Source organism: Podarcis vaucheri (assembly GCF_965113315.1).
Source record: "Podarcis vaucheri genome assembly, chromosome: 16".
NCBI lineage: Eukaryota > Metazoa > Chordata > Lepidosauria > Squamata > Lacertidae > Podarcis > Podarcis vaucheri.
The window spans coordinates 15,778,195-15,791,376 of NC_138754.1; the positions used below are offsets into that span (position 1 = coordinate 15,778,195).

Below are 13,182 nucleotides of genomic sequence, written 5' to 3' on the forward strand. Positions count from 1 at the left end.
GCCAATTTGCATTTCAAGGGAAGGCACTGTTTGGTACTAATGAGGCTTTCCCTTGAAATGCAAATCAAAGCTGTGGACCAGGGGGTTTTGTGGGACAGGAGGATAAAGAGTTAAACTCCCTCCCCACCTCTCTATGGTGCTACTTACATAACAAAAAAGTGTATGCTAATTGCATTCACACAATTAACATCTCGTCTAGGTTGGCCCCTGTAATAGCAGCCCACCTCACAGGATTGTACAGGGTGGAAACCCAAGAAATGCCATTAAAAAGTTCTGCCTTTTCTCGTTAGAGGGGAGAATTCTTGGTGTGTTCATATTATTAGAATTAATGACCATTAATTCTGACTGTTATCTAACACTGAACACATAGAGTAGCCAGTGGTCTGCCAGGCTCAGTCTTAGAAGGCTATATCTGAGGGAGGGGGAATCAGACCATGTGCCGAGTGCATTTTCCTTACTACGTAGGAACTAAAATGTGTCCCAGATAATTTAGGTTCAGAGTTCCGCTTCTGCCACTTGTGGTTTTCAAGTAGACATAAACACTAACTGCTCTTTCTTCGGAAATGACAGGATGTATGTAAAAATTTAAAAACAGATCTGGAAGATCCACGACTTAATGCCCAGCTTGGCCATTGACAGGCAGGGAAGATGTCTGTCTTCTTCCGCACGTAAACTGGGGATGGTTTTGTAACATCTGTTTTAGCAAACAGTATTTATATCCCGCCTTTCCATAGTGAAAATAACACGTTGTGAGTGTTGTGGGTATGGCTGGCAGGGGATGCTTTTGGGAAGCCTGAAGGGATGCCTCTCTCCCCTCATAAATGACCCTAAAGAAACTTCTGCCAACCCCACTGGAGGCCTTTCTGTGGCTGAGGAGATTTCTGGATACAAAAGTTGCCTTGGAGCTAGAAATCTAGCCCCAAGCTGAAAATCCTCCTTATCCCTGGGAGGCATCATGGTATCACATTGCTTGTAATCTTGAGTCAGAAAAGCAGGAGTTGCATGAATTGGCCTTCAACAAAACTGCAGCTATTTTGTTGGGCTGTTTAACACAGGTTGAGGCCTGCTGGTTGTCACTCCCATTTCTCTGCTCAGGAAGTGAGGACATTAGACTTGACAAGTTTTCTGACACAGGACAGGCAAGGCAGGCAGGAAATAAAGTTCCCTCGCTGTGCTGAGGTAGCATCCATTCTCCCCACCCTTGCACTCCAACTGTTGGGGTGTCAGTACAGGCACAAGTCACTTAGCTGAGGAAAGGCTGTCACAGCATTCACCATCTCTGGCCTTTCATTGTCACACAGGAGGGCGGAAGAAAACCTTGTCGAGTGAGGGGCCATTTTGTTGCCTTGCTGCTGCCCACAGAAGACGGCAGCCATCTTGAGACAAGCTAATTGCTCAGAGTCTTATTGCTGTTTGGTTTGGGGTTCCCAAGTAACCCTAACCCTTCCCCAGGAGATAAAAAAAACAAAAACCTGCAGGCAGACCTGCTTCTCTGCTTTTGAGATTCGATAAATACCGCAAGTGGAGCTAAACCTGGTGATCGATGCACCTCAGAAAACCCGTTCAGAGCATCAGCTGCAGGGCCTGGTTTGGAGGTTGGGCAGCCTGAAACCGTTTTCCAGGGTGCTGGGATGCAAAGGGCAGGACTTGCAAGCCATTGGAGGCGGCAGCCATTTTGGTGCCTTGGCAGCCATCTTGGAGCAGACAAGAGGCCTGCCTTTCTCTCTCTCTCTCTCTCTCTTTCTCTCTCTCTCTCTCTCTCTGGCCTTGCACGGTCCATTAAGCGCTTGGCTGTGGGGGCCCTCAGGCCAGCCAGCCGTGGCTGCTCGCTCGCTCACATACAGGAGTTATTGTGCCAGCCAGCCGCCAAGGCCCGCGTGCTGCTGCTGCGGCTGCTGCCACCACTGCCTCCCTGTATCCTGGGGTCTGGGCTTACTTCTAGCCTCGTAAATCCATTTCTCCTTCGCTTCCTCCTCCTCCCTCCCCCCCCTTCTCTTTTAATTTCCAGCCTCTGTGAGTGACATAAATCTCTCCCTTAAGTAACTCCGGCGTGCCAGCAGGCCTCGACAGGGCTTAGCGAGAGCTACAAGGCAGCAGCCACCTCATGCCAGTGAAGGCATCAAGTCAAGCAGGGGGTGGAGGCAGTCTCTCTTTCTCCCCCTCTGGTCTCAGCCTTCCATGTCGTGCCGTGCCACCCATCTTAAGACACTGCTTTCTGCCATCGCTTTGTCTCTCCTCTTTCCACTTCCCATAGTGTGTGTCTGTGAAACTGGGAGAAGTCAGTCGCGCCTAAATTGTTCCACCTAGCTCCCCTGCTTCCTGTCACTTGCCATGCTTGCTTGGATTCTTTGTCGGCCTCCCCAAAATTGCCTGATCTGCAGTGGGGTGTGTGAGCCCACCCCCCAAACAAAGCCATATAGGAGCAGAAAGCTGCAAGGGCCACCCCCACAGCATCTGCTCCAGGGATGCCCCCCTCTGGGTATGTCCACCTCCCCGCCTCTGTCACCCAGAGGGGAGAATGTGGAGTTCGTGGGGGCTGCTGCTCCTTTTCCTTCCCCCTCCTCTTTCCCTGCTTGTGTGTCTGGAAGTGGGGGGGGGGCAAGTAAGCAAGCAGAGACTGAAAAGAGGAGAGCAAGGAGGCTCTGGGGTTCTGTAGGGGAGTGGTCCTCTGCAACCCCTGACAGTGGCCACAGGAAAGTGCCTTGGTGGCAAGCAGAACAGGTGAGGTAGGGTGGCACTGAGGACCCAGCCTCGGAAGATATTTCTTTCTTTCTGACAGAGGTGGAATTGGCTGCTGGAATTCATGTCCCTGGAAGGCAGCAAGGGTCTGTCGTTGAACAAAGGGTCGGCAGAGGGCTGGGTGATGGTTAATTTTTTTAGGAGGTGCCAGGAGCTGCAGCAACTTGTCACCTCAAATGGCCTGGCCCCTTCAGCAGCTGTGACCTGGCGGAGATGGATTGCTCTGGAATCGTTGCCCAGCAGAGAGCAGAAGGTGGTGGCGGGTGACCCAAGGCCACCCTTGAAGGCAGCTGCTGTTGCTGCCATCCCTGGGCACCCCTCCTCCTGCCCCAAGGCATGGGCTCCTTACTCAATTTTTTTTCCTGAAAGCATTCTGCACTTGGACCTTTCAAGAACCTGGTCTGGTCTCATCATCATAGAGCTCCGCAGTTGTGCGAACCAGCTCAGTTTTGGGGGCAGACATCCAGGTGCCCCACTCATCAGAGTGAGCAGGAAGGCTCTCCAACACAGCAGGGCTTGCATATACCACATTTTTACTTGGCTGAAGTACACACACGTGACCATCTGGAGTGTGTGGGTTGTGTGCATATGGCACCTTTAAGGCCAGAGTCTAAAATGATTCAACTGCACTATTGCATCCCAACACCGCCCAGCCTTCAGACAACGGCTCGTCTAAGTAGTCAGTGTCGCATCTTGGAAGTACCTCAATCCTGTCTCATTTCCTCCTTCCACCCCAACATTTCCTGCTTGCATTGGGAAGCCTCTGCAGTTCAGTGGGATGCTCCTGTGTGTCATGACATCGCCAGGAAATGCAGATTAGGAGCTTTCCTTTGATCTGAAATGAAAGTGGGTGTCTTGCCAGTGGCTCACAGGCCATTTTTAACGGCCTGAGACGCCATTTGCTGCCTGTGGGTTTTCCGGCACCCAGGAGCCCTGCAGCCAAGGTGGTGTTAGAAGTTGTCGAGCCCCCATCCCGATGAGTCAGCAGTGCCAGCACATGGCTCTCTCTGTGATAAGGACTGCTACATATTGCTCACCTCTCCAGGTAGGGCTCACCAGCCTTCCCCTCCTTGAACTACAGGGGTTGAGGGTGGGCATTAATAAAACGCACATGCCCCAGCGCTCTAATAATCTGGGCTTAATGCAATAATTACATGCATGGCTCTAATAAGCAGCGTGAGCACACACAGCCAGCCAGCCGCTCCCACCGCGTGGTATTAATCACTGCTTAGCATAATAAGCCCTTAATAATGTGTGTGTGTGTGTGTCTCCCCCCTCCACTTTTCCCCACCTCCCAGCTGCAAAGAAATACACTGCATTTCTGGGATTTTCAGTAAATGGTAGGTGCTGTGCTGATGCTAGAAGGTTAGGATGCCCATAATAGAAGAGCATCTTTTATCCTGCTGGCTGTGGGACTCTGTTCTGTGATACTAAAAAACATGGCGCACTCCTACACTGGCAAAACTGGCCCCATAAAAATATCCTTTCAGATGTTCTGCTAAGATATCCTGGGTTGTGAGTAAGAGAGGAAAGGAGCAGCCAAGGGGGACAGGAGGGAGCAGCACATCCCTTTTGGGGGGCCCTCCAAGGTCAGGGGCAGCAAATGCCCTGCTGCTGCTGCGACTCCCGCCACTGCTACTGTTGAGCCTTGCCCCATCTGCCTCTAGCGGAGAAGCGGCAGTGCCATCAGGGCCAATTTTGGGTAAGATCGGGCCAATCTTGGATGATTTCACCCCCAAAACTGCTGCAACACTGCCCAAAATGAATGTCAATGGCAGCAACACTTTTCTGCTGATGGCAGAGACAGCAAGGCATCCATCGCTGTGCCATCTGGAGCACTTCTGCCACCTGAAGCAGCAGCCTCACCTGCCTCATGGCTTGGCTGGCTCTATTCATGGCACAGTGCAAGGTGCAAGGAGCTGGCTTTTGGAGGAAGGTAGGAGTGTGTTGTCAGAATGTAGAGTGAAAAGTCTAGATTCTATCAGGAATATTTCTTGCTAATTTCTATAAAAACAGGGCTGCCATACTTAGGTGATGAATTGGTTAGACTGATTTGTTTTAAAAGGTTTCCCTGATTCATTGGGCAACAGGTTTGAAAAGTTTTACATTGTTTTTAATACAGCTGTGTACACCTACACAGTATTCAGGTGGTTTGTGCCACCTTAGAAGAGGGCTTCCCCCCCTGCCCCCACCCCCAGTTGTCTCCCACAGCCAGGATGCCTCTTCTTACAAAGCCAGAACATTTCCCTTAGATTTGGGATGATGTACCCATGTGACGTGTTGGGTGTACTTAATTTGAAACAAAGCATTCACTCTTTATCTTCAGAATTAATATTCATATAGAGATTTGTGCCTATTTAATTGATTAATGCGGCATTAATTAACATTCCTAAGAATTAATCAGCTAAGATTTCTTTTAGTTAAAAGAGTGAGGTGCTGGGGTCTGTTTGGAAGCTGTTCCTGGGAAGCCAGATTCCCCAAGGCCACATGTGTGGAGGCTGGCTGACATTCACAAGTGATACAAGAAAGGCAGTCTGCACATGCTCTGTGTCACTGTAATGTTTGTATTCTGAATATGAAGATTGACTTTGGGAAATAGGTTTTGTGTAGAAATGATTGGACATGAAGCACCACCTGGGCTCTGTGGCAGGAAACTGGAAACATCTAAAATTTTCTGGTGTAGACAGCCGCCAGTTAGGGTGGGGACAGGGCTGGTGTAGACAGCCGCCAGTTAAGGTGGGGACAGGGATGGGGAAATGGGTGGTGTGAATTCTCCTGCCTGGCTAAAGGAAAGAACCTCTGCCAGTACTCAGTTGCTCCACTGGGAGCCGGTTGTTACTTAGGGTGACAGCCAGCTTGAATTGTGACCGTGTGTGCTCTGGGCGCCCATAACTCATCTCGAGCTCTTTATAACCACATAAGCACCCTTGCTCAGAAGGAACAGCCCATGATGAGTTATGGACTGATGAAAAAATGCTCCCAAAGAGGAAGCTCGTGCATATTATGCATAGGCAGGAGGGATGCATACAGCTGGGCCAAAGTGGACCCCAGTTCCAAGGTTTCCGCTGAATGGCTTTTCTCTGAACAGGCCACTGAGCTTGTCTTGCATACGAAGTGTGTGCTTTCTTCGGCTCTCGCATTGCCAGGTTATTAAACTAGACTCTGAGAGGCGGGGGCATGTGGGGGACAAGTGCTCTTGAGATAATAGGGAAGGGATTTGGGCTGCAATCCGAAGCAAGGCCCATCAAAGTCAATGGGGCTGTACTTCTCTGTAGCCAGGCAAAGGACGGCACCGTTGGTACCTGAAACTGGAGAATGCGGTGGTAGAGTTTCTGTTTTGCATGAAGAAGGTCCCAGGCTTAATCCGTGTTGGCATCTGCAGGTAGGGTTGGTAATTGTCCTCTGCCTGAAACTCTGGAGAGCCAGTGTCTATCAGGGCAGGTAGTACTGATCTAGAGGGATAAAATGTCTGACTCAAGGCAGCTTCCTTCATTCCTGTGACTCCCTGACATGTTACATTGCGTCTGGCAACTGTGAATGTGGGAAAGGGAGAGGTGTAGCTCACACACACACACACAGAGCCCTTTGCCACCCCACTCCGCCCCACACAAAAAAAAATCTACTCCACAGCCCAACTCCTACACAGGTTGCTTCTCGCCCTGCAGCTCTTCTGCTCCTTTCCAGAGAGGCGGCTGCAGAAGTGGATTAATTACCGCTCTGCTGCAAATGAAATTAAGCAGCCCTGATCGTTAGCTTATTGATGAGGCAAACGAGATTAGGCAGCGCGCTGTCAATCTGGGCTGCACCAGGAACTGGATTAAGGGAGCTCTGATTACTCAGAGCTGCAGCAAGCAAGCTGGTGAGAGCGGTGCAAGGAGGGCGAGAGGTGAGGGCCCCAAGCTGAAGCGGGGATACCTGAAAGCAGCACAGAGGAAGGAGGAGGCAGTGGAGTGAGCCTTCTCAGGACCCTTTGGGGCAACATCCGTCTTCCATCCCCTCCCCTGGTCTAGAATCGCCTGCAAGAGTTGGCCCATTTTGCACCAAACCTGGAAGCAGACCTCCAGGCCAAGCCAGGACAACAGAAATCTAGCAGGAAGATCATGCGGGAAAGACGGTCTTTCCGCTGCTGCTACCATCTCATGGAGAGGTGGCCCTGTTTGCCAGCCACATCCTGCTTAGTCCTAAGCACCTGACAGCCAGCTGGTTGTAGGGTGTTTGGGAGCCAGCGTGCCAAAGCTGGTCTATGCAGTGACCCACAGACAACTTGGCCGACCCCTGCAGAAAGCCGGGTTGAAGTCACTGCCCCCCCCAAGCTCCATAAAGAGGGAGGAAATGAGTGGAGTGGGTGCCGAGGGAGTGAGGTGATGCTTTGGCCCTACCAGTTGGACCACTTCCCATGAAGGAAGTGGATGGGGCTCTCTGCAACTCAACAAAGGCTTCTGCCACTGCAGAACACCCTCTGGAGAGCTCTCGGAAGAAAAGCCACTCAGCCCAAGGGTGTTCTTGGTTCCTGATGGCACCTCTCTGCTTGGGGAAGAGGCCACAACTCTGTGGGAGAGCATATCTGGAAGGTTCCACGTTCAGCATCTGGCACCTCCTGTGCAAAACAGGACTCTGCTCTCCCCAGTTAGTCACAATGGGACACCAGTAGGCATTTCCCTCCCCTTGTGAATAGCAGTCAATAGGGGGTGAAGGTGTTGGAGGGATGTCTCCAATTGTGGCCATGGCAGGCTGGGGGGGGGTGCTTTTTTAAAAAACCCGCCCAGCCCCATGACCCCCCCTGGCTCAGCATTCCCCACTCCTACACTACAACAGCTCTGGTTTTAAAAAGAAGTCAGGAGCGCAAGAACATGACTCCATCCGCTTGGCCTGAGGCCTGGTCTCTTACTCTCTCTTGGCTGCCAAGCAGGATTAGGAAAAACCCAGGTCAAGATTTGTTGGTTGGTTTCTAATTGGGTTCTACCCTACCCTTCAGCGTGCAACAATATTTCCAAGATGGCTTACAGCATAAATTTCAAAACAAAAGCAAGGGACATCAGGTAGGCAGAACTACAGGAAGATAATGGTCAGGAAATACTATCTTTTCCTACACTGTATTCTCTTATAGTCCACTTATATCATGCTAATACACTAAAACACACTCTCAGGCTTCCCAGCCTGCGTCTCCTCCAATATAAAATGAAAGCCTCTTCCCATTGGTGATGCAGTGACTTCACTTCTGCTGCCTTCCTTGGGTCAAATGATGGCCGCTTGGTCGCTAAAGCATTCCTGTTTATTATTTTTAATGGATCATTTCGTGTTTTTTAAATTGTTTATAAATTACACAAGGTGACGATTTATTTCTTAACTTTTTAAAAATACATCCTGTGCTGCGTGTATCTTTGTAACTTCTTTATTTGGCACAAATAAAAAAATTAAAAAACATTTTTTTAAAAGAAGACTAGTGAAAAAATATAATAAAACAGCAGAACTTGAACAATTTCCATTATAAATTCAATCTTGTGGAAATAAAGCAGTATTTCATTGTGCAAAGGAGACAGCAAATGTCCCTGGGGAAAGCATTCGACAAATCGGGAACCCCACCAAGAAGCCTCTCTCCCAGTCACCACCTGCCTCACTGTAGATAACTAAAGTGACATGCAGGCTCCTCTGGAGGTTGTTCACCACTGGGTTCCTGGGCTGGCAGAGGAGCACCCTAAACCCAAGACTGCATTTTAGAATGCCCTAACTTGTTCCCTTTCGAACCTCAAACACTCCAACTGGGTAAACCAGATCAGACCTCCTATTTCCCACCACCAACAGGCCAAATGGGGAGACCTGTGCCACAGGGAACAGGCCACTGCTCCCCCTTCCTAGTAACACTGATTATTAACATGTCCATTGCAAACTCAACAGGAGTGAAAAGAGTTGGGTTTCTCTTTCTCAGCAGGGCTTGTCTGGCTGCTGTCAGTGGCACAGCCTTGTTAACTGTGGGAAAAACTGAGTTAAGGTGCAGGAGACATGGCTGTCAGCTGCTATAGGCACAGTTCTTACTTTGCAGGGTTCATGTGTCTCAGGAGTCTTACCTTTTTAAAAATGGTGGGAGCCAGGGCCACTGGGCCAGAGATGTGCTCATCACCATAGATGCCTGGCTGCAACAAAGTCCCCTTGACCCCTGCTCCTGCCTCCCCAGCCTCCGCTGGAATTTGCCCCTCTGACCTCCCAGCTAACCCCTGCTCTGACTCCATTCTCCTTCTCTCCCCTCTGTCACCTCCTCACAGGACCAGGGAACAGTTGGGGTCATTTTCAACGTGGGCACGGACGACATCACCATCGAGGAGAGCAACGCCATGGTGAACGACGGCAAGTACCACGTGGTGCGCTTCACCCGGAGCGGTGGCAACGCAACGCTGCAGGTGGACAATTGGCCTATCAATGAGCGATACCCCGCAGGTAGGGACTGGGAGGCAATGCCTGCCGTGCCCCTCATCCTGTCTCCCCCACACCATGGAGGTCGGAACCACCCTGGCCCTCTGAGCATTTCCACCAAGCAGTGAGGTGGGCGGATGGGCGGGGTCCTTTTTGCCAGCCCCTGGTCAGCAGGGTCTTTGGCCAGTTCCATTAGCACTTATCCAGGATCAGGAGAAGTCTCTGTCCCCAAGAAGAAAAGAATGTCAGGGCTGGGGTTCTTATGAAGCTACTGCCAGGTCAGGCTGTCTGGCCCAGCAGTGTCTCCCCAGTAACTGAAGCAGAGCGCATTCCCTTCCATCACTTGTTGCTTGCTCTGTTTAATTGGATATGCTGCCGCCGTGGGACTTTTGTCTTCAAAGGAGGTTCCCTGCCACTGAGCTGGGGTCCCTCCCCACAGGGAAGTATCTCAGGTACAGGCTTTCCTTTCCCGAGGACTTGTTCAGAATTTGAACCTAGGGCCCCTCACACCTTAAGTAAGACTCTTTCCCCTGGACCAGCGAACCCTAGATCTTCTTGGTACAAGTGGGGGTAGCCATTCACGGGGGTCGTGAGGAAAAGTAGCCAGGAAAACGGGTGGGTCCCTGCAGGAATGAAGAGGTGTGTGCCAGGAAGGGATAGATATGGGAATTTGTCACAAGTTTGCTTATTTTCAAAAGGCAAGCAGAAAAATCTAAACGTCAGTTGAACTCTAGAGCCCCCTCTCCACATGTGGAAGAAAAGGCTGGTGGTGCCCAGTTCTCTGCCAGGGTCCAGCTGTCCTTGCCAGTCTGCCACATAGCCAGCCAGCCAGCTTCCTCTGGGCACAACTGAAGAGGGGTGGAGAGAGAGCTTGAGAAAATCAAGAAGGGGTTTCAGCCAAGAGCCAGGGTGGAAGTCCCCTTGCGCTTCTTCTTCCTCCATCTTCTCTTTCACTGTTTGTAGCAGTCTAGGCCCCAGCCCAGCTGCCCTGTCTGGCTGTCAGTACAGCAGCCATTTTCTTTCGTTTGTGCTGTCTCCTTTGTTCTAAAGCCTGGGAGGTGGGCCGCTCACTCGTATTTTTGCAGGTGGAAAACTGAGGCGGGGGGGTTGGGTGAGAGAGTGATGTCTCGGAGTTGGACTAGGATTTGAAACTGGATCCTAAGTCTATAATTTTCCCCCTTATTTATTTTTTCAAAAAAACCACCCTTCCACCCGCCCCCCTGGGCCCTTGACATTCTGTTAGCCGCTGGCATTTTTCTGCTATCAAATAATTTTTACAGCCCTTTTCAGCAAGAGAGAAGTGCTTTGAGCGTATCTCATTCTAATCTCCTTTATTCTTTGAAAAGGTTGGCAATTGCAGAAAAGGTCCGGGTCCTTTGCACACAATGTAGATGCCAGGAAATGAAAGAGGACACCGGAGCAGGGAGGGGGGAGTCAATAACGGAGGGGGGGCAGCAACAGGGTGAAGACTAGAGGGGAGAGTTGTGGAGAGTGTGAGGGGCAGAAAGGGGAGCCCCAGCAGACACCCACCTTCCCATGATGAGCCTCCTTTCATGCCTGTCACAGCCACAGCAGCCCAGTTCTCTGCCTCCGAGGCTGGGAGGGGCAGCATGAGCAGACTGGATCTTGGAGCGTGAGCAGAGATGCAGGCGGGTTCCGACCTCCATTGAGCCAGGGTGGGGGTGTCTCAAAGTGTGGGGTGGGGTGCCTGGGAGACCAGGGGGAGCTGGGGTTTTCATGGCTGCATTTGTGCCTGGCAGTGCAACCAGCCTGGAAGGGCCTTCGTTCAGGATCCATTTCCTCCCATCATTTGGTGGCTGAATCACACACAAGCGCGGCGGCTTCTCCCTTCCCGCCAGGAGCCAGCAGGAACCATAGAACAGCGGGGCGGGGGGAGTGAGGGGAGGGCGAAACCTAATCAAGGTCATTAGTGCCGCAGGCAGGCAAGGCAGGGAGAGCTCCTGCCCGCCTGGGATTTGCCAGCCACTTTGATCCAGCTCCCCTCCATTGCCCCCCCTCGACAAAGTGCCTCTCCCCAGCCTGTCGTCCCGCTGGCCTGATTGTGCAGTCTCTTTGATGCCCAGCGCTGCTGCAGAGAGTGGAGCGCAGCCTCTTCTAGCCAGGAGCTGCCGCCACAGCTCAGGCATGCACCAAACTGCACACCAGGGGCCGCACACCAGCCTTACGGAGGTAGAAGCTATGTTCTACTGAGTCTGGCCAAGGGTCCATCTAGCACTGACTGGCAGCAGAATCTTAGGTTTCAGGTGGGAAAGCTTTCCCAACCACACCTGGAAATGCCGTTGGGGACTGAACCCGGGATCTTTTGCATGGAAAACAGATCCTCGACCACTGAGCCCTGGCCCTTCCTCCCCACTGTGCTGTGGATCCTCTGTCCGCTGCACAAGTAGCCATGAAGCTGTTACAGGTCTTGAGAAAGCAGCAAGGCACACACTTTGTGGGTCTTTGCACTGCCCCCACACCTGTGCTTTGACAGCCATTGCAGGGAGCTCTGCAGCTCAGGTGTTGCTGGCACCTACGCCTTTCTTGGGCTCCACAGGCACCCTGAGACAAGCTGCAGTTGGGCTTTCGACAGATCATCATCCCTAACTGCTTTTTAGGGGCCTCCTTTCCATCTGGGGCCACTTCCTGCAATACCCCTTATTAAGCTGCTTTGGCTTTCCACCCTTGGGTGCTCAGGGCCACACTCTCCGGCATGGAGGTCACCTTTCGCCCGGTGCTAACTCAGCCTGGAGGCCACACAATGCCACTGGACTGTCTTCGCTGTTCCCCTGTGAAAACCTGGGAGCTGCCCTCTTGCACTGTTGTGTAGATTCTGCAACGCTGCATTTCAAAGTGGCCATCCTGTGTTTTTGAATCAAGCCCAGAAGACTAGTTTTTTCTCAAGAGGAAAGGACACATGAGGCTCTTGCTTTGCAGAACATTTATATCGTCGTTCAGGAATCCAAACCTGTGGGCATGAGAAGGCATCATGCAAGTCAGCCCTCAGAAGTAGTAAGGGAGGTGGTGAAACTTACAGAACTTTGAGCCTGGTGGAATTCTTTGTTCTGCCAGAGGATTGCAGCCTCCATGGGGCACTTTGGTTATTCTGCAGACTTGGTGAGACCCAAGTGAGAGGTACCAGTCCTCCCAAGAAGCACACCTTCATCCGCCTGCGCCAGTGGACACGCTGACTGACAACTTGGCTCTCTAGGCCATTAAGAAACCCAACACAACAGTTTAAGGCTGCCAAGGAGCCTGACAGCTCTCTCTGCCGCTCACTCGGACCCAGCCAGAGAGACAACCCAAACCCCATCCTTGGAAGCCCTTTATGGAGGAGGAAGGGTCCCACCCCCTGCCTTCAGAGGAGGCAAATGGGGGGAAGCCCTGTACTCCCTCTCCCCGGGACTTGCTCTCCGCAGGCATACCTTGTGTTACCTTGGAGGGTGCCAAGCAGCGGGCACAGGTCTCTTTTGCCGCCATTGTCTGGAAGAAAAGCAGGAGTGGCAGCTGCTAGGCGTCCATGGGCTCTAGAGTTGGTGGGCTGTATGATTCTCCCTCCCCCAGTTAAATATAGAAGTCCAGCTCTCTCTCCTTTTGGCACTTTTTCCCCATGTCCCAAATGCTTTACCATTCTTATTTCTCGATGGCTTCGGAATGAAGAGTGTTGAAAAGGCAACCTGTTTTTAAAACAGTAAAGAACCTCAGCTGAAGATAATGTACCTGTTTTTAAAAATTAATAGCACTTTACTTATGGAGTGTTTGCTGTGGGGTCCTTTGGATTATCTAAAAAGAGAGGGTCCCAAACCTTTGAATTTCTGGTTGCAAGTAGGGTGCAATAGGAGGAGGTAGGATCTGGGGCCCATGTCTTGGGATGCAGAAACTGGAAAAGGAAGCCCAGGCCTTAATAACCAGCAGTTGAGTTACAGAATCCCCACTCAGGGACACAATCGGGATCAATGTCTGAGGTTTCCTTGGGGGAATCTTTTTGCAGTTTTGTGAAAAGCCAAATAATAATTAAACCAGTGAATGAGGTTC

General features: G+C 51.3%; 1 protein-coding gene across 35 annotated transcripts in view; it reads left to right on the plus strand.

Annotated features, from left to right (window-relative positions):
• Window positions 1-13,182, plus strand: part of NRXN2 (neurexin 2) — a 338,128-nt gene that overhangs the window by 280,705 nt on the left and 44,241 nt on the right. For all 35 annotated transcript variants that reach the window (XM_082204228.1, XM_082204227.1, XM_082204232.1 and 32 more), the window contains one exon: window positions 9,000-9,171. In XM_082204228.1, coding sequence (XP_082060354.1) covers window positions 9,000-9,171 — 172 coding nt within the window. The remainder of the gene's footprint in view (window positions 1-8,999; window positions 9,172-13,182) is intronic.